General features: G+C 37.9%; 1 protein-coding gene and 1 long non-coding RNA gene across 4 annotated transcripts; one reads left to right on the top strand and one right to left on the bottom strand.

Moving 5' to 3' along the window:
* Positions 1-37: 37 nt before the first annotated feature.
* Positions 38-6,300, bottom strand: LOC131193727 (uncharacterized). Of its 3 annotated transcripts, none has more exons than XR_009153995.1 (3): positions 6,173-6,300; positions 5,340-5,493; positions 38-4,177 (listed from the first exon to the last, which is right to left on the bottom strand). It is a non-coding gene; the product is annotated as an uncharacterized LOC131193727 (long non-coding RNA). The 3 variants fall into 3 exon arrangements; XR_009153994.1 differs by lacking the exon at positions 6,173-6,300 and adding an exon at positions 5,952-6,075; XR_009153996.1 differs by lacking the exon at positions 6,173-6,300 and adding an exon at positions 5,877-6,012.
* LRRC58 (leucine rich repeat containing 58) lies at positions 6,082-21,162 on the top strand. Its single transcript, XM_058174231.1, has 4 exons — positions 6,082-6,664; positions 11,551-11,679; positions 15,932-16,209; positions 18,235-21,162. Exons 1-4 carry the CDS (start codon positions 6,201-6,203, stop codon positions 18,441-18,443), a joined length of 1,080 nt encoding a protein of 359 aa, XP_058030214.1. The 5' UTR covers positions 6,082-6,200; the 3' UTR covers positions 18,444-21,162.
* The last annotated feature ends 839 nt before the right edge of the window (positions 21,163-22,001 follow it).

Genomic DNA, 22,001 nt, shown 5'->3' with positions numbered 1-22,001 from the left:
CCTAAATCATGTTGAAGAAACTCATCATTAGGATTACATTCTGTTGGGCCATATGTACTGTAAAGTCCAAAGAAAGCTCCACCTAGTGATAGGTGTTTTTGACTTCCTTCTCTTTATGAAAGAATTATCTGGGAACTACTTGAATAAATTTATTCTTCCTCAAAAATTAAGCAATCGTACTGAATGGCCAAATAGTACATGTGCTGAAGTCTTGCTTTAACTTGGTCTCATCATTAACTTATATCATTGTAAGCATGCTTTGGTTTGAAGTCTTAATATTATTCCCTCATAATTTATTTTAATTTAATTTTAAATCAATTAGATTTAAATATCTTGATGGAATCCCTATGTACTATTTGTTGTGACCCAGACTTGAGCAAATAGCAACAAACGCAGTCCTTAATGAAAATAAACTTTATTCAAGCAGCTGGGAATTGACCCATTCACAGCGTTGTGAAACTCAAAAGAAAGCAAAGGCTTCTTACACAAAACAGTTTGTCATTATTTCCAACCTGGTCCAATTTAGATAATTGCCAAAGTCCTTTGCAGATAAGCGTCTCAAGCAGAGAATGGAGAGCTGCCAAGGTCTTCTCGGAGAAACATCCAGAGCAGAGAATGGGACGAGCGCAGCTCCAGCGTTGTTTTCCAGCAAACTGAGACACCGATGCCGGTCTTCTTTTAAACCTTATGGGAGGGGCCAATTATCTCTTGGCCCTACCCCCGAGGTGACCTCTCTGCTTGAGCTGCTCCTGCCTCTTGGCAACTCTTCTCATTCGGACATTAGGGACAGGCTCTCCCAGTTCCTCCTCCTCCTCGCTACTCTCGGCCTCTGGAGGCTCTGGAGTCCGCACCTCACTCTCACTACTCTCAGGCCCTGGAGGGTCTGGAGTCCACACCCCATTTCTCGATGGCCCTGGCCTCACCTCCGCCTCATCACTGTCCGATTCTGCCACCAGCACCGTAGGCTGCTGACGGACCACAACACTATTGGAGCAAATGTAGGACAGTAACATCTCTCTATCTAGCCTGAGGCATGACTTTAGCTAGTGTTTTCATGTCTATAGCATCACAAGAATTTGTGCAGAAGATAATTGGAAATTGCAAAACCAGGCAAAACTGACCTTTGCTCTGCAGTTAAATCACCACTGGTCTGGACCTAGTTTTGTTTGCTCTTCCAGCAAGTCATCACAAAGGAAAAAAAAGCAAGCCAAGTTAGCTCAATGCATTTTAACTGAATGGAAGAGGCACATTAGGCTCAAGTTGTTAAAAGAACACATTTTAGATAACCATTTTATATATCTTGGAACTAGTTCTTTGCGCCCTTGACAAAATATGACTTGAACTGCCAGAGCATTATAAATGTTTGAGTAAAACGGTAGACAGGCAAGCCCATAAGGCTTGGAATAATTATACATAATAATCATTTATTTAGTGTATGATGTGGTGATAGAAGATAAGTAAACATATACACATAATCTATGTAATTATATAAAAAGCTTCAATGGGGGTATGGCAGTGGCCTTATAACTGGACATCCAATTCAGCTATACAGGCGATCACCTCTGGTGCTGCATTGTGCAGATCTTCTAGGGAACCAGGGAATGCACACTGTGGGCATTTAACAGTTTGCATATCAGCATCACAAGAACAAGGAGAATCTTTACATCCCCATTGATACAGGGCAGAGGCGTTTCTTCCAGTATCACACCTAATTCTGTTCAATTTTGACAGTGAGGCAGGTCAAAACTGGGTAGTTTGGTAAAGGGATCACTAATGGTCAGGCAACAAGAAGGTATCTTGGACCATTCCTCTCTCCAGGAGGGTTTAACTTGGTGGATGTTAATAGCTGTTTTCCATGCTGGTCTACAAGATTTCAATCTTGTGATGGGATATATATTGTCCTGGTAAATAGGGAGGGCCTTGTTGTTCAGCATCTTTGACCATAGCCAAATGAGAGCTTGTTACCTTCTAATGTGGGATGGTATGATATTGCTAAGAACTGGTAACCAGTGCACAGAAGTGAGATATAATGTACAAGAGGAGATATGGATTGTCTGGTGAAGTTGAACATTGACCATTTGGTGTGGGTGCTGTTAAGCCACATGCTGTCACAATATTCAGCTGTGAAATAAATCAAAACCAAGGCTGTTCTACAAAGGGTGTTAGCCTCAGCACCCCAGGACATTCCAACCAGCCTGTTCAGTAAATTGTTGAGGCTTTTCCATTTTGAAGCTGTTTTTCCCAGGTGTTGTTACACTTTTAAATAATTATAATGGATTTTTTTCATAGAAAGAAAGGCTCAGAAAATAATATATCAGCTCAGCAAAAAATAAGGCTGTCATAGAAGACATACAATTATAGGGCTGGAAGAGATTTTGGAGGTCTTAAAGTCCAACCCCTGCTCAAGGCAGGAGACCTTATATCATCCTATCATCCCAGACAAATGATTGTCCATTTTTTTCTTGAAAACCTCCAGTGATAACCCACCCACAACCCAAGGAGGTAAGCTATTCCGTTAGTTAATTGTTCTCACTATCGGGAAATTTCTCCTTAGTTCCAGGTTGGCTCTCTTGTTAACAAGCTTCCGCCCATTGTTTCTTGTCCTTTCCTCAAGTGCTTTGTGGAATAAGTCAACCCCCTCTTCTCCGTGGCTCTCCAAAAGAGTTATCATATCATCCCTAATTCTTCTCTTCATTAGGCTAGACATACCTAATTCCCTTAATCATTCCTTTTATCATATCCTGCAGCCCCCTTACCATCTTGTTGCTCTTCTCTGCATGCTATCTAGAGTCTTTTGTATTGTGGTGATCAGAATTCGATGCACCAATCCAAGTATGACTTCACTATTACAGTGTAAAGCAATACTATCACTTCTCGTGATCTTGATATTATCTCTCTGTTGGTGTAGCCTAGACTGCATTGGCTTTTTTGGCAGCTGCAGCACACTGCTAGTTCCTGCTTAATTGGTGGTCCACTAAGACACCTAGATCCCTCTCATAATTTCTACTATTGAGTCAGGTACACCCTACTCAGTACTTCTGCATTTGGTTTTTCCTGCCTAAGGGCAGGCACCTTACTTTTCTCACCACTGAACTGCATGTTGGCTAGGGTCCAGTGTCAAGTCTATCAAGATCCTACTGAATCTTGAATCCAAAGTCCTAGCAAAGCGTTAGCAATTCCCCCCAGCTTGGTGTCACCTGCAGATCTGGTGAGCTCCCTTTCTATCTGCTCATCTAGATCATTTAACGAAGATGTTGGAGACTACTGGCCACAAAACAGAACCTAAGGTACCCCATTGCATGCTTCTTTCCATGTAGAAATAGTTTCATTCAGGAATACATAAGGAGTGTGGTTAGTCACTTAACTGCAAATTCATCTGGTGGTGGTACTTTCTATCTCACATTTTTCTGTTTTACCAAGAAGTTCTCTACAATGGTCTATTTTTCAAATGCCTTACTATAGTATTCTCTAAGTATACTATATCCACAATGTTTCACTGATCCATTAATTTAGTCACTTTATCAAAGAAGACAATAAAGTTTGTCTGGAGTGATCTCTTTTTAACAAACCCATGCTGGCCTCTGATAATCACCTTGTTCATTTCTTGATGCTCACAAATTCACTGCTTGATCATCTGTTCTAGGATTTTCTTGGGTATTGATGTCAAGCTGATTGGTCTTTAGTTTCCTGGATCGACTTTCCCCCTTTTTTGTAGGTTGGAACCATATCAGCTTTTTCCAGTCCTCTGGCAATTCCCTCATGTTCCAGGAGTACTGAAAGATTTCATTCAGTGGTTTCAAGATCACATCTCTTTCGGAACCTCAGATTAAACCATCTGTTCCTGACAATTTGAACTTGTCTAGAGTAGATAGTGTTTTCTTTCCAATTTCTTGCCTATTTTGATCTGCATTCCTGTTCTATCTCCACGGTGTTGCTTTTGTTAGGTTGGATTATTTTTTCCTTTTATACGAAGATAGAGGCAAAGAAGAAATTAAGCAGTTCTACTTTCTTCTTGCTGCCTTCTTGCCATCTTCTCCCATTAGTAGCCCAGTTATTTCCTTGACCTTTTTCTTGTTCCTTACTGAAACTTTTTGTTGTTGTTGTTGTTGTTTGCGTTCGTTGCAAGTCTTAATTCACTCTGAGTCAGCTTTCCTGATTCCATCCTTGCAAATTTCGGCTATTGGAGGCAAAGTTGTTTAGATTACAGCTTTCTATGAAAAACCAACCTATCTCTGAACTGCATCATTTCAGACTCAGGTAAAATTTCATACAATTGAATATCTATGCAAATAAATACATAATATTTCTCTATGGAAAGACTTCTACAGAAAGCCAGGCTATTTTTGTAGGGCAACAAGCGCACCAAAATAAACAGCGTCTAGCTTAGCCATGACATCATAGGCAAATGCAGGAGGGGCAGCAGCTGTCTTTTCAAATAAGCCATTATTTCCCATTTCAAAGCTTTTATTTAAAAAGAGCTAACCCACGGGTGTCAAATTCAATCGCAACATCTGACATATTGTGACGCTTTTTGCCCTTGCAGAACCTGGGTGGGCGTGGCCTGTGCGTGACACATCTGGCCCATGGGCCACTAGTTTGACAGGCCTGAGCTAACCAATAACACTTCTAGAAACAGATGATAACCAAAATATACAGTCATTTTTCTTTATTCTGTTTATGTTTTATAGTTCTTGAGCTACTGAATAAATATTGCTAGTATTGATATACACACTGGAGTTGGAAATTCTCAGAATTTGTTTGCTACTATATATAAGTAAGAAATCCAGTCTTGTTGCTTTATGCAAAATCAAGACAGGAACAAACATAGAAATTTGCAGCATTTTGAATATTTGCTTGTGGATGCTTGTTTGCTGGTGGATGCTTAATGCACTGAATAAACTCCCATAGGAATTCCTGCCAAAGGTTAGAGGCCTCTAAACTACAGGTAGTCATCAACTTATGACCACAGTTGGAACTAGAATTTCTGTTGCTAAGCAAGGTGATTGTAGAATAAGACATGCCTGATTTTACCACCTTTTTTGTCAAGGTTTTTAAGTGAATCACTGCAGTTAAGTGAATCATATGGTCACTAAGCAAATCCAGCTTACCTCACTGACTTTACTTGACCAAAGCTGGCTGGAAAGTTGCAAATGATGATCAGGTAACTCTGGCATGCTGCAACTGTTATAAATACATGACAGTTGCCAAGTGCCCAAATTTTGAACATGTGACCATGGAGATGCTGTGTTTGACCTAAGGACCAGTCACTTTTTTCAGAGATGTTGTAACTTCAAATGATTGCAAAATGAATGGTTATAAGTTGGGGACTACAGTCATACCTTGGTATTTGAAAGCTTCAAAACTCAATGAATTCAATACTCGATGTGTTTTGAAGCAAAAATCTTATCCCGGTGCTCATCTTTCTACTCGTACTTGATGCTCAAGGTAGAACTTGCTGGCGTCAGCTGCCTCATGACTCACTACTCCTTCGGGCTGAAATAAAGGATCACATGGTTTACTCAATATCATTCTTAGTACTAGCTGTATCTCTGGGAATGAATCTTATATGAGTACCTAGGTACCACTGTACCTGTATACTGATTAACAGTAGACCCCAAGTATTTCACACTGGAGTCTCACTAGCTTTACCTGGAAAGGCCCTCAACTGCTCCTTTGAATTGGGTGCATTGCCTATATAGCACCCAGCTAGATGGATCCCTAACCCTCTTTAGTATAAAGTGGCCTCCCATGTTTCTGTTATAAGCACGGGAGCTTTCACAAAAAACCATGCGAAGTTGTCAACTGTACAGTATGAAAAAGTCACATTGCTAAAACAAAAAAAGTAAAATTCAATAGTTTCTTAACGGAATACATACTGAACAGCAATTTTACAATGCAAGGTAAATAAAGGTCGACTAGGGTTTGGAAAGATGCGGCAGCCAAAGACCTACGGTTGAAAAATGCCCGTGGAGGTCATTGAGAGCACATTGGGCCCCTGAGCTCCAGGGCGCCCCTCGGAAAAGCCGAATCAGAAACACCCTCCGTCGGCGGGTCAGCCAGTTCCTGCGGGAGCAGCCCGGGAACCTGTATAAGTCTCGACCCATTACAGGAGAAAGCGGCCGAAGCGCGGCTTGACGTTCTGCTACACAGGGCCCCACGAGCGCGGTCGTACTCAGGTTCCGGGGCTCGGTCTTGACGAGATGGCGGAGGAAGGAGGGCAGGCCGAAGCCGAAGCCCGACGAGCGGGCGAGGAAGGCGAGCTTCGGCCGAGGGGCGCCGCGGAGCAGTCGTCGCGGCGCCTGGTGCTCCCCCAGTCCTGGCTGTCCCCGGCGGGCGAGCTGCCCGCGGGGCTCGGGAGCTGGTATCCGGCCCTGGAGGTCTTGGACGTGAGCGGGACGGGGCTGTCGGTGCTGGGCCCCGAGTTGCTGGAGCTGGCGCATCTGCACACGCTGCTGGCAAAGAACAACCGGCTGGGGTGCCGCGGGTCCCTCCCGAAGGGCCTGGCCAGCGCCCCCCTGGGCCAGTCCTTGTGCGTCCTCAACTTGAGCGGCAACCGGTTCACGCACTTCCCCGCCTCGCTCCTGGGCCTCTCCCGCCTCCAGAGCCTCAGTTTGGGGAGCAACCGGCTCCAGAGCATCCCCCCAGCCATCCAGGAGCTTAGCAGGTGAGCCGGCTTGGCAAAGGGGCTAAGAGCCCCCCGGGGAAGCCGGTGCCTTCCGCGGGCAACCTTCCGAGCCGAAGCTGAGGCTGCCTTTTGCGGGAGATGCACCAGTCCCCACGATAGGAAACGCGGGGCTTGTTGCTGTTCCTGGAAATGTGAGCTCTGCTTCAGTCAAGGCACGCAATCTTTTACGAGGTCTCAGTGATTTTATACTACCGAGTTATTTCAAATGGGGCATCTGCTAGTTCGGTATTTTTCTTCAGTGTTGATAATCTGGGACTGTTATATACATAAACTCCCAGTAGTCTCTTGAACAAAAAGTGAATTTATTTGCTTCTTCAACCATGCTATTGGGGAGGTAGAGGCCTCCCTTCATTGCCATATTTATCTTTTACTGATTTTGTTGTGATTTCTTTGTTTCACTGATATGATACAAGTTTAATGAATTATAATTATTTAGAACTTTTGTATTAGACTACTTGTGGGCTGCTAAAATATAGGTAACCAATTGTTGGCAGCAGAGAGCTGAGAGTTCTCCCTGTCCTTCATAGCCATTTAGTAGCCATCTGGATTTTTGTAGCTTTGGTTGAATGCCACTTAATACAACATATTTGAATGGCTTTAAAAAATATCAAACGGTGCAAAGATAATATTTATAAAAAATACAACATTCTTTGACTAGCTTAGATGGAAAAATAGATTTTCTCATATATTTTTTTCATTCAGGCTATTCAAAAAGTTTTGTATTTTTCAACTCGCAACAGCTTGTTTCTTAACTGTTCGTTAACTATAACTATACAATCTGCTGATCTTGTATCTGTAGTAAGATCTACAAAAGAATGTAGGGCAAACATTACAGTATGGAAGTAGGTGGTCTTTCAGGTAATTTCAACACTTTCAGTTATGGTTTAATATAAGAGTTTCAGAAATGTCCTTGGGATGAGTTTGAGAATTGAATTTTAGCTTCATTTATGAATGGCTTGGTTCATTACCACCACAGTGCTCCATGATATAGCTAGGTAGATTCACACATATACACAAAGATACAATATTAGATTATGAGCTTTGTTTTAGTCCCTTTATTCATAGGAGGCTTATGTTATAGGAGAATTGTAGCTTGGAAATTTCAATTCGGCCATCTACAAAATTGTTACCTTGAATCAAGTTTTCTCTGATGAAATGCAAGAGCTAAGTTTCTTCCTCTTTTCCATATTTTCACATTTCAATTGACAAATACAGCCTCACTTCAGGAAATAATGATTGAAAATGATTCTTTTTCAACAGACAGGGAAGAGTATTTGTGGCCAGTTTAGACCAAATTTGTTTAGTTTAATCTATTATTGTATTTTGTATTTTCTCTTTATCTGTATATTTAATGAATATTGTGATTTTAATTTTGTTCATAGAGATGCCTTGTAATGAAAACAGTGAGGGGGGTTTATCCGCAATTTATACAGTATCTATTTTTATTTTCTTTCTACTATCTGCTTTACATATTATAATGCTAGGAATGTTCAGTCACAATAAGTTTTTTCCTCTGTTCTGGTGTTTTGGAAATAAAGCATATTAATTACACTGAAAAGCAAAAAATAGGAAATATCAGTGAGAGACCATAAGAAGCCTGGGACATGAACAATGGTTCTTGAGAATATAATGGATCTGAGTGTGCACCAATTCTCAGGCATTTTTATTCTTCAAGGGTCTTAGTCATAGAATCATGACACACTCGAGTAAAAAAAAATCTTTGTGAAGGGAAGGACATGTCTCAGGAATGAGAGTGCAAATGTGCAATTGGAAGCCTAGCTTCCAGTTCAAATACAGTTGTTCTACTTGTCATCATTTTAGTCTGTAGCTTGTTTTCTAGTCACCATTGCCAATATTTCAACCCAGGGACAGTTTGTTTAATCTCTTCTGATCTCTCATTGTAGTTTCCTATGTTCTTCCCTCTTAGTATGATCAGTTTGCTATATATATTTAAGAGATTCTATAAAGTTAGAAAAAATAGTGCAACATCCTCTTGAAAATGATGTTAGAATAATGTTAGAAATAATATTTGATAAGTATATGTTTAATGTTTTGCACAATTCCATTTTCTTTTAGAATTTATTTATAGCTGATTTGCAGATGCACAGTCATGTCAGAATATTTTTCTCACTGTCTATTAATTTTCTGCTGGTATTCTCCATTTTGGTATGAAGTTGTTGCAGGCATTGCCTTCAAATTTAGGAAACCTACTTCTTGGTAATCTAGAAAAAAGTGGGATAGCTAGCATTACCACCAGATGGATTTGTAAGTGGTTGACAAACTGTACTCAACGAATAGTCCTTAATGGGTCCTCGTCTACATGGAGGGAAGTAAGCAATGGGGTACCACAAGGTTCCATCTTAGGCCCAGTACTCTTCAATATCTTCATAAATGAGTTAGATGAGGGAATAGAAGGGGAACTTACCAAATTTGCAGATGATACTAATTTGATGGGAATAGCTAACACCCTTGACAGACTTGAACACTGGGCCCTATCTAACAAAATGAAATTCAGTGTAGAGAAAAGTAAAGTCTTACACTTAGGCAAGAAAAAACAAAAGTATACATACAGACTGGGTGAAACCAGGCTTAATAGCAGTAACTGTGAGAGGGATCTTGGAGTCTTAGTGGACAACCAGTTAAATATGAACCAGCAGTGTGCGGTGGCAGCCAACACAATCCTAAATTGCATTAACAGAGGGATACAATCAAGATCAAGTGAGGTACTAATAATACCACTCTGTATTCTGACAATGTCCCCAATCTGTCTTGTCCTTTAGGCCTGAAAAGGCCCATTTTGTTTATCCGTTGCCATGTATTTAGAGAGCCAGGAGTTCTATAAAGATGTCTGTCAACTATTGTTAACTAATAATTCTTCAGTGTAGTCTGGCTGCCAATTGTTGCTAGTCATTCAGTTCACACTTCTATGCTATCCAGGGTGCACTATGAGGAGGCAAACTAGCATCACAAAAGGTGCCAGGTTTTGACCTTTCTCACCAGCATTGGTCAACTCTGAACAGGTTCCATACCCAACATGGTGTCTGGCAGGACTCATTGTTTAAATGGGGTCTTGTCTCCACCCCTCAGTGTGATTGTGGTGCCCCTCGACAGTGTGATTGTGGTGCCCCTGTCCAAATGTCCATCAAGAGCTTACATCAATCACCCCAATGTCTGATTTTTTTTCCAACGTAGACCACCTTGTCCTTGAATGGCTGGGTGGACTGGGCATTAACATTTGAACTACTATAAGTCTATGTATTTGCCATACGCTAAATAAATAAACCACTCCAAAAGCCTTAGACCACACCTAGAATGCTGCATCCAGTTTTGGTCATCACACTTCGAAAGGCACTGGAGGCTTTCAAGAAGAGATTGGACTGCCATTTGTCAGAAATGGTGTAGGGTCTCCTGCTTAGGTGGGGGGTTGGACTAGATGATTTATAAGGTCCCTTCCAACTCTGTTAATCTGTAAATCTGAATATTACCTGGTAATTAATTTTGTGTATTTAGAGGCATACTATTTCTGAGCATTATGGTTATGTGTTTAATTATTATTAAAGTATTGTTACTATTAATTAATAAATAGTTGATAGAGCTAAGCTTTGCCACGAAGTTCACTACACTAATGCAGAATTTAGAGACCTAGGTCCAACTATCTATTCATTTGTGAAACTTAACAGGTGACCTAGTGCCAATTGCTTCCACCAAGTTAGTTTTTATGTGCTGACTTAAGTTTATAAGCAGACAGAATGTACATGTAAGGAAAAAAATACTCTTGTATCACTTCAAGATCAAAGTTCTCTTTCTCCCACATACTGAAGGGGCATAAAAACAATTTCTTATTTATAATTTGATGTGGGCCAATGTGGTTCGTGCCAGTTATCAAATGGTAATAGATGAAGCAGCAGAAATAATCTAAATGGAACCCAAAATAAATCCCAATAAGCTTTATTAGAGAAGGAACACAGCAGTTGGCTCTCTAGCCTCACTTAGGATTTACATAGACTTGGCCCAACCATGACTTATTTTTCTTTTTTTCCTTTTGTATTTCTGGAGGAAAATAAAGCATACTTGATATCAATATTATCAATGTATCACTGTCATTATTGGATCAGATGTCAAATGATTCCTCCCAAATCCTTCAACAGACATAAACACAGAAGATAGGAAGTCACCTTGGCATCTCATGTCTCACTCAGCAAACTGGCAGGACATTTTATTGTCTTTGAAACCTCTTCTAAAATAGGATTATGACCAATCAGAAATATATCAATCCAGATTTCTGCTATGTTCCTGCAGTACAGCTTTAAGCATAGGCATCTTCAAAGGGTGGGGTGGGAAAGGAATTACAAGCCATGTGTCATAATGCAAACTATGGCTCCTGTACTTGTATCCAAATTGGAATACAAATAGAAAGACTGGGTTCACTTCATGACTTTTGAATGCATGTTCCATAACTTTTATATGTACCAGACACCTACTGCTTTGAGGACCTTGTAAAACTTTGCTGAGTATTGATTTGTTTCTGAGTGGTTTCAGCAACTGTCTGGCAGAAATTCTTTTTGGGAGGCACATATCAGAGTTTGGAGAGGGAGAAAGAAATTATTTTTCATCATCTATTATTATTTTCCTGATAGCATTTTTTTAATTGAAGAAACCTATCTGAAGAAACTTAACCTGATGAACCATTTCCACTTACTTTGTTTTCAAGTTTATTTGTTTATTAACGTTTTTTTAATATAACCATTTTGTAATATATATAAAAGGTTGAGGTCCACTGATTTATGTTCTAAATGACATGCTGAATCAGTACTCTGTCAGAAATGGAGGCAAATTTTATGTATTGATTTTGGTTTCTCTTTCAGTTTAGAATTTTTGTATCTTGGAGGAAATTTCATTACTTCCATTCCACCAGAGTTAGCAAACCTGTCTTCACTAAATTACCTAGTCCTCTGTGATAACAGGATACAGAGTATTCCACCTCAGTTGGCACAGTGAGTATTTCTAGCCATGTGACTCTTTCTGATATCTGTGTCCTAAATTTAGTTGTCTAAAAAACTGATAATATTTTCTTTTGAAATGTTTTTGTATGAAAAGGAGAATATCTTCTATACAATAACACAATTTCACAATGGCGGGAAGGTGTAATTCATTGCAGCACCACAATCAGCAAATTGTACAATACTTGTACATACTGATCTATAAACAATACTGGTAGGTTGCGATTACTGTGAGCTCAAATAGTGTGATATTTGATTTAGTGATTTAGTGAAAATTATATACTATTATAATATTGGTATATATACTATTTCCATTGAGCTGAAACTGATTACAGATAGTGCTTGAGTTACAACAGCATTTGGGACCAACATTTCCATTAGTAAGCAATACTGTCAAAATGTAAAGCGTGATGGCAATCCATGCAGTCCCTGTTGCCATTATTAAAGGAGGATTGTGGCTTGTTAAGCAAGTACCTCTGCAAGTCCTAGGTGGGTTGTAAGCAGGCCACAGGCAGGTAAGAGTGCTTTCAGTGAGAGATTGGGTGTATGGGTAGCCATGGAGATGCAGCACAAGTGCAGTAAGGCTCAGGAAGGGTACAAATGTGATGAAAATGGACAACTGGACTTGAGATGGGTGCTATCGGGTAAGAAAGGTGTGTGAGTTGCCAGGTAATCATAGCAAGAGTGTAGTGGAACACTTGGAGAGAGTGTTCAAGGGTGTGCAAGTGGCTGGGGAGATGTAGCACAAGTTCAGCAAGGCTCAGGAGGGTGTGTGAGTACCCGGGAAGATGCAGCGTGAGCACAGAGGGGCTGTGTGAAGTGGGTAGGTGGGAGAGATTTACCCAAGCATCTTGTGACCTTGCCAGCTTCTCCAACAAGTTTACTTTTGGGAAGCCTCCAGGAAAGGCTGCAATCGTGTGACCTTGAGTCAGTGCAACCATCATAAATGTTCAGTGAGTTTCCAAGCACCCAGAATGATTACATGACTGGAGGTGCTGGGAAGGCCAGACTTCAAGGACTAGTCATAACAAATTCCTTCAGTTTGGTATAACTTTGAACAGTTGCTGAACAAGAGGTCGTTAAACAAGGACTACTAGCACCCTATTTTCCATAGAACTGTCAATTCAAATAGTGCAAATACTGAATAATGCAACTATGTTGTGGGATTCATTCTCAGCAGCAATGGAAAATAATTTGTACACATTATTTACTAAGCAAGCAAATAGGGAAAACAAATAGGAATTTCACAAGGGCTCTTGCTATTTTCAGAAAGGACTGCTGCGAAAAGATAGGATACAGCTTTTAAAACCTGAGAAGAAACCTCACCAGTCTCATCAGGGGGGATATCAAATGAGAATTAAAAAAAGTGTAGCTAAAACACAGAATCAAATATACTGAAAGTAAAGTTTTCACAATATCTAAAGGAGCAGTTGAGGAGGGCAACCTAAAAGCTGAACTTGGAAATTGCATTTTAATGAACTTCAAAGGAAGGTGGATCAAATCCATTGGTTTGAATTCCTCAAAACGTTCAGGAAGATGGGAACAGAAAAACAGGATAAATTCAAAGATACCAGTGTTTACATGTGCAATTTCTCTAAAATACTTCAGAGAAAAAGCAAAATTGACAGAAAATGGAAGAAAGAAAACAACCAAAGTAGTGTGTCAAGAAACTGTAGAAACTAAAGGATAAAGCTCAGTATGAGGTAAAGCTTGCAAGAGATATCCGAAAGAATAAAAAGGGTTCTTTATGTACATTTCAAGGGATGCAGTGGCTCAGTGGCTAAGATGCTGAGCTTGTCGATCGAAAGATCAGTTCAGCGATTAAAATCTCTAGTGCCACATAACAGGGTGAGCTCCCGTTACTTGTCCCAGCTTCTGCCAATCTAGCAGTTCGAAACCACATAAAATTGCAAGTAGAAAAATAGGGACCACCTTTGGTGGGAAGGTAACAGCGTTCCATGTGTCTTTGGCATTTAGTCATGCTGGCCATATGACCATGGAGACATTTTTGGACAGGCTCTTCGGCTTTGAAACAGAGATGAGCACCGCCCCCTAGAATCGGGAACAACTAGCACATATGTGCAAGGGGAACCTTTACCTCTATGTACATTAGAAATGAAAGTAAAACAAGACACTTTTAAAGGGAAAATGGTGAAGCAGTAATGCTTAATGGTGAGAAGGCAGAATTTCTCCTATTTTGTATCTATTTTCCCTTGGAAGGTAAATGGAGCTCTAGCTGGTCATTATACTGCAGGGGAATGAGAGAAGGGTAATTTAGGATAGACAAGAAGAGAGACCTTAGACTTGCTTACCAACTGCCTCATTCGGTGTCCACTTGGTTTCCATGGTGCAAAAAAAAAAAAAAATTACGACCAGTGTCACATTGATGATCTTCACTGTCCTCAGTCATGCAATTATCATTACAGTCTGTATATATTGTTCTGTGCTGCCCCCCCCCACCGCCTCGCCCCTGTTGCGGAGCAGAAAGTTTGGAGATAAAGGGATTACAAGAGTAAGCGGGAAAACATCAGCTAGAGAATAAGCAGGGAAATACATCAGCTGTTTGGGTAGAGCATTTGTAACTCCTAGCTCCAAGTGTGCTCTGGGATGCCAATTATTTTGATGTGTAGTCCCCATTGTGAGCCTACTTACTCTCTTGTAATCCTGTTCTCCAGCAAACATAAACACAAACATTAATTCCATTCTTACTAGTTATCCCAGTATCAGCATCAGAATTCTAAAGGGTGGGAAATGGGCAAAAGGAAAACAGAGTCATTGTGCTGGAATCTCCAACTAGACTGGAATGAGGGGTTAAGAGGTTGAAGTGCTCCTTGCACTTCAAAAAAAATGGCACAGGTCTGACCTCCCCAAAAATTTCTGAAGCTTTATCTGACTGAGGAAAAATCACATAGGTGATTAAAATAAAGCTTTTGCCTGAGATTATTCACAAGTGGATTTGGTTGCTTGTGCCTGATATTCACAGTGATGTGATTTCCTATTTAATGATTGCTTGTCCAACAACAGAGCAGCTGGTCCCAATTGTGGTTGCTAAATGATGATTACATGTAATTTATTTATTTATTTATTTATTAAATTTTTATACCGCCCTTCTCCCGAAGGACTCAGGGTACAGCCAAAGATAAAAAACACAAAAATGTACAATTAAAACGACAATTTAAAACCAAACATATTAGAAAAAATGGCCACATTTAAAAGTTTAAAATTATAAACCATATAATGATAAAACCCCAGTTAAAATTTAAAATATTAAAAATATTTAAACAAAAATTTAAACAAATTTAGGACCAGTTGGCTTACATTCTAGACACTGTACTGGACAAACTTGCAGAAGTGGTTGCAGTACCAGTCTTAGTAATCTTTAAGAACTATAACCTTTAAAAAGGTTACATGAAATCTTAGAACACTGGAGGAGGCAAACCCATCTTCGGAAGGATTTGAAAATTACAGATCTGATAGCATGACATCTACGGTAGGCAAGGTTTTTGACCAGATTGTCAAACAGCATGTTAGTAAGTGTCTGGATTTTCATGCTAAAATTAATAGGCACTAGCAAGAAAACAGAAACTTTCTTGCAAATACATTGTGCCTGTAATGTATTTGAATCTTAGGAGGGAAAATTGGGCGGGAAAATGCACGTTGCTGATTGGCTGGTGCCTCAGCCAAAATACTATTTAAAGAGGGGTTTTGCCTGTTGGTTTTCGCTGGGATCACAATAAACCAAAGAGCTGTTGTCACTTGTATCGTCTCCTGTCCCTTCATTGCCCGAACTTAACAGTGCCTGTTCAACTTTGTCTCCTTTGATAAAATTGTATTTAATAAGTGTAATCAGGATAAGGCCCTAAATCTACTACACTCAAAAGTACATATATTTTATGGAGCCATGCATATGGTCCTATTTTGGTATATTATAAATTAGAGTCGTCTTTTTTAATTACTAAGTTTTTTTAAAAAGTGTTTTTTTTAATTACTGAGTTGTAAAAAGCAGTTTCATTACTCTAAAAATTAATAAGGAATATAGTGTGTTCAGAAAATGCAGAAATATTATATATTAGCACTGTAAACTCCACAGAGAAATCATTCTGTGTGTTCATATTTTTATAATAGCTTCACTATGCATATTAGGGAAGTGCATTGTTTAATTCACAGGTAGACAAAGAAAGTTTGTTGCTCATTTTGGTATACCTGATGGTAGAGTCTTATCATTCTTCCTGGCTCTCATTTCCAGGTTGCATTCACTTCGTTCTCTTAGCCTCCACAATAACTTACTGACATATCTTCCTCGGGAGATCCTGAATCTAGTTCAGCTTGAAGAACTGAGTTTGCGTGGGAATCCTTTGGTTGTGAGGTTTGTCCGTGAATTGACCTATAATCCTCCAAGCCTTCAAGAACTGGCTGGACGCACTATCAAAACTCGCAATATTCCTTATGTTGCTAGTGATCTCCCTGGAAATCTTCTTCGATATTTGAGTCTGGCCAGCAATTGTCCAAATCCTAAGTGTGGAGGTATATTATTTCATCTGCTTTTAAGAGAAAATGAAGCACTTTTTTCAAGACATTTAGGGAATCATTTTAATGGGGTTTTTTAAACTAAATGCTAAGCTTAAAATTTAAAAAATCAAAATAACTCAGTAATTTTTATTTTTATTAAAAAAAGTTAAAATACAAAATTCAATTTTCTTTAGCAAAAACGTACAAAAAACAAAACAAAACATTTAAAAAGTTGCATTTTTTAAAAAAAGACACAAATATATTAAATTGCAACAATGTAGGTTTCCCATCCCTTGCAAAACAGGCCCAAAACATTTTTAAACTTCTAATTCTATTTGCAAATTATTAACCTGTCATCTATCTACCATATTAATGGCAATGATAAGTAACAGGAAGAACAACAACAGAAAAGCCAAGAGTAAAATTTCAAAATCCTCTGTTAACAAGCTATTATTGTATTCAACAGCTTCTTATCTATCCCAGATAATCTCAACAAATAATTATGATTTGTCCTGAATCAAATATCCACATTTATTTCTTAATACCATCTTTTATCAGTTGCTATCCACTTTAATATAATAAATCCATTCTCCAAAGTCGATCTACCTTCCCAGAAAAGTCCAGATGAAATTGTTTTCCGAGTTGACTATGTTAAATCTATTCCCAATCTCCTTCCGTGTTTTTAGGGGAAACCAATTGATCACTTACCATTCAGTTAGTTTTCTGCTGTTGTAAAGGAATGGAAGGTTGAACTTCAGGAAGGCACATGCAATCCCCTCAGTCAGTTTTAAGTCTGTAAGTCTCTTTCACAGAATCTGCCACTTTCAAATCAAATTCCTTTTTTGAAGGTGTTTTAACCACAGTTACTTGCAGGTGGACATTTTTTGCAACATTATTATTTTGTCAAACATTTTAAAAAACTTTTCAACTTGGGTTTGTACATGTCTGTAATCTGATACAATGTGGTCTCATGTAACAGCAATGAGAGATAAAACTCCTCAGAGACAGGGAACAAAGAACATTGAAGTAATATTCCTCAGAATGAGAAAATGGAAAGACGGGGAGAATATTTTTGGAATTTTTTATCCAAAATAAAAAAATAACCTCCAAATTTTTTGCAAGTTAATAAAAGGTAAAGTCCCTGTAGTGAAAATCCAACACAAATGTAAATCAAGTCCAAACACTTTCATTAGCTAGAAATATGCCATTACTTCCTTATGGAGAGGCAAGAGTTATTCAAAACAGCCAAAAAGATCAAATGTAAAGGGCAAAAGGACCACAGATAAAGTCCAGCAGGGGTTAAAATAAATCAGCATTTAATCAGCTGTTAACTTTTAGAGATAAAAAGCAAAGCAGAAGAGAAACTTTAAAAAGTATAAATAAAATCCAGGCTTGCTTACAAGAACTATCATCCTGCCATAAAGGTATCAACATTTCTGGGTGAAAATGCCAATTTTTATAATTTGTGTTCCAGTTACTTAGAACTGTCAGATTCTAGGCATTTTATTAAAAGGCATGTTTTTGTAACTTGTGCCTTACTTCATGTCAAAAGCTTATGCCTTTTAATAAAACTTGTTAGTCAGAAAAAATGCTATGGAACTGCTGATTTTTTTTGCACAATAAACATGTTGCTTACATTGAACTCAGTGGTATTTATTTCTAAATAGAAGTGGATAGGTTTTTATTCTCTATATCTCAATCCAATCTGAAACATTGATGAGCAATTTAATTTTTGCACCTTTCAAAGAAAGGTGTAGCTGGATTGGAATAAGCTCCATCTACCCTAGTGATATGTTTAAAGAGTTGATAGTCGACAGCTTTATAACCAACCAGCCAGCCATAGATTTCTCTCAGATAAGAGAGACAATAGTGCGTTGACTTGATTCAGTTTAGCAGCTGTCATAAACTAAGAACCTAATGACTTAAAACACATGTTTTGCACAACAAGATAGGAAAGTAGACCATGAAACATGATGTATGTACATGTTTATGCAATAATCGCAAACTCTATTTTCAAAACATTATTTCTTCTCTTTTTAGGAGTCTATTTTGACAGCTGTGTCCGCCAAATAAAATTTGTCGATTTCTGTGGGAAGTACCGTGTTCCACTGATGCACTACCTTTGTTCCCCAGAGTGTTCTTCCCCTTACAGTTCTGCATCTCAGAGTTCTAATTCCCAGAGTGAATCTGATTCAGAAGATGAAGCCATTGTTGCTGCACGCAGGATGCAAAAGGTTCTTTTGGGATAGGAGGAAGAGATAATACAAGAAGCAAGTGCCTGATATCCTGTGGAATGGGCTTGCCTATGTTATATCATTCACAGAAAATGCACCTGTAGAATTATCCATAAGAAAGCCACTAAATGCCTTAGGGAGAAATTAGTATAAAGACTTCTTACACCCTGCTGTCTGGAAGAACACTCTTAAAGCTTGAGTTGTTTCAGGAATTCTTGGTATTGGTGACTTGTTAGAGATATTTTAAACTCTTCATCTCTGATACTGGCTTTGAAGTGGATTATCTTTAGTCACTGAGATAACACTAATACTTACCTAAGAATACAGGGTAGGAGTTCTTTATTAATGTGTTAAGCAACTATTCTACTTGAATATTGGTCTTCCCATAAAGGTGCTTGGGCTTTATATATTTATTTTTAACAAACTTCCTCCAAAATGCACAAATATCAAAATGTGTTACTTCCTTCTTTAGTTGGCTTTACTGCCTATGATCAAGTGCTATGTTATAACAGCATTAATGTGCCTTTCCATATTTTTATACCAGCTCCATTTTTCTGTCTTTCAGTGCATTCCTAAATTGTACCTCCAAATATTTAGCAGCAAAATTATTGCTTTTTTGCTATTTTTTGACAAAGAACTGAAATAGGTGTGCATGGCGAAAGACAGACAAACAGCAAAACTGTATTTTGCCAGTTAAATTGTCCCAACTTCCTCCACAGGAGCTAAATTCAGTGGGCTGCTGCAATGCTCCCTATGGCTAGTGCTCTTGAAAGTTGTGGTTCAGCAGAATTGGAAAAGTTTCCAATGCCTGTATTATGCTATCATCATTAGTGCCTTCCTTGGGTTTTCTTCTTGAAGCCTGCCATTTTCTAACTTGTGAGAAAGATAAAGAATTCACTGTTTCAAAGTTCATTTAAAGCAAAATTGCTTTAACATTTTATGTTATGGGTCATATTTCATTATATGTAATTATCTATGTATCTATACGTTTAACATAAATATAAAAGTCAGATTTTTACCAACCCATTTATTTCTTCCATTCTCTTTACTGCAAAGTTACTTACATTATATCCTTCCTCTCTTCCCTTGTTCATACTCACATTAGTTTTTATCATATGTGCATTGCCTTTTTGCAAGACTCTGACCCAAACTTCCTGCCTCTCATATTTCTAAGCATGTTGAAGTGTTGAAGATACCTCATACATTTAGGGATATGTCTAGTCTCTACAAAAGATAAATATTCACAGAGGAGTTACTGTTATTAGGTATCATTAGGTTTATCAGTGACAGTTTTGGTAAAGTTATGCAATCATTTTTCAGCACACAACTCCCTTCTTCTCCACAGGATTGTTTGGGCTCTTCAGTCTTTCCAGAAGCAGTATTTATTTTGCAGATTGAATGAGTATTATCAATAGTAATCACATGTTGAGTGCTAATTAAAAGTAATACTTTTGCAATGGACAGACTCTTTTCTGAATGAAGTTAGGAATGCTCTCAGCTTCATAAAAATCTATATGTATAAGTGAGACGGGAATCTCACATAGAAAGATCCCGGCATTTTAGGGAGAAAGGAATGCAGTATTATTACTGAGACCATTGCAAGATTTGTAAAAGAAATTGGGATCTACAGCTATTTGTACTTTTCCATTGCGGCTTCTGCCTCCAGTGAAAGATTTTCTGTTTGATAGGATTGGTTTGTGGACTTGCATGGATACATATATATCATTTACTCCCAAGTCTTTGAAATGGCTCATTTCAGAACCATTCCAGCCATTTCAGTGGTTGATTTCATACACATATATATTGTATATATAGAAAGAAATCATATGGAGTGAATGTGGTATGCATCCTTTGCCAGAATCCCCTATCAGATTAATTTATATTTAGATTCAGATGTCATTGAACTCTGGTTTCCACCAACCTCAGCCAACAACAATACAATAGTGTACTGCAAGATCCTTAGCATCTAGAGAACAAGAATGATCTGGTTTTACAAATAATGTCTTTATAAGCATTAAGAAATGCTGCTTTTAATAGCAATATATATTTTCCCCTTGTTCCCTTGTTAATATAATCTAATTTATTAAAATGATCAAAAGGAAAAATCCTTTATCATGACATGAAGTTTTAATTTTGCAACCTCAACTAAGAATTAACTCCTATACCTTCACTAAGGCATGGAAATAGATTTAAAGGGAGTGTTTTCAGACCTGAATGTGATTACTATTTCATTTTAGCATTATAGTTACTACTGATGCATGTAGGCATATATTCATTCACTCTGCAATTTCCATCTTGAGAATGAGTCTCATACTCCTTTCCTCTAAACGTTTTATGTTATATCAGCCCAATGCATGATTTTGGAGAACTTAGAATGTTTGTAAATTATTTGGTGACATTTATGTTGATTCCAATTAAGATACAATCTAACTGAATTTTATTGTTTTTCTTAGGAATAAGATCTCTATTTTTTTCTCTTAATTTATTAATGATTTATGTGTTTAATGGAATCTTGATACTATTTGATGTCAGTCCTATACAGGTAAAACCTAATATTGATTTTTGTTTAATCTGGCATTTTTTGATAATGAGCTTAGGCAATTTTAAATTTTCTGTTTTTTCCATGATTGATCTTATTCTAAATTGTGATTGAAAATATTGTTTGTACATGTGTATTGTTTGTACATGTGCTCCACCCACAGGCCTGCAAGATTTCATTAAAGCATTATTTAGATTTTGTTTTGATTCTTTCTTTCCATGGCATAAAAAAATCCCAAATCTGAATGTCCTTAATGACCTCATTTCTTTTGCTGTGCTTTCTTCCAATCATTTCTTTATCCATTAATGCCAGAGAGAGAGTTTATAAATTAAAAATTAGCACCTTAGGATCTGTATAGAAAGTTTGGAGACAATACCTGAAGCAATTTGTATAGTTTTTGTATATTTATATTTCCCTCTAATTAAATTTTAAACAATTTTCTTGTTGAATATTTTATTGTGCCTTGCTTAACGCTTATCACTCTTTCTTAAAAAGAATTGAGTGATTCTGATTTCTTAAATTTTTAAAATACCTTAGATTGCTTGCCAAAGGATATCTTTGTCTTTTTAATTTATATTCTATTTAGAATAATGCATCAAAAATATTTATCCAACAATGAAAAATAATCATTTGTATCATGCTGGTTTTTTAACAGTCATCAATGGACTTTTTGGTGAAAAAATTACTGCTGTTCAGACCAATGTTTATAGTGTAATAATAAAGTTTCTTTCTTAGAAACTGCCAAGAAGGAACATTCATATTTGTATAGCACACTTGGTTGTATCTAAAAAAAAAACATAGATTCTATAGAAAGAGAAATTTTGAATCAAATTTAACACAACTAGATAAATTATTAACAGTCCTGGAAGAAAAATTACTATCTAAAATATATAATTATTTATTAAATTTTGATTTGGAAGAGGAAATTGTAAAGGGGCCAATGATAGCATGGGCTAAAAATGTGGAACATAATATTTAGAAGATTGGGGAAAAATTTGGAAGAAAAATTATACAAAATCCGCTGCTGCACTTAT

Source organism: Ahaetulla prasina, chromosome 2 (assembly GCF_028640845.1).
Source record: "Ahaetulla prasina isolate Xishuangbanna chromosome 2, ASM2864084v1, whole genome shotgun sequence".
NCBI classification, from domain to species: domain Eukaryota; kingdom Metazoa; phylum Chordata; class Lepidosauria; order Squamata; family Colubridae; genus Ahaetulla; species Ahaetulla prasina.
The sequence above is the reverse complement of the archived record's forward strand: the minus strand, read 5'-3'. Positions and strand labels throughout refer to the sequence as shown.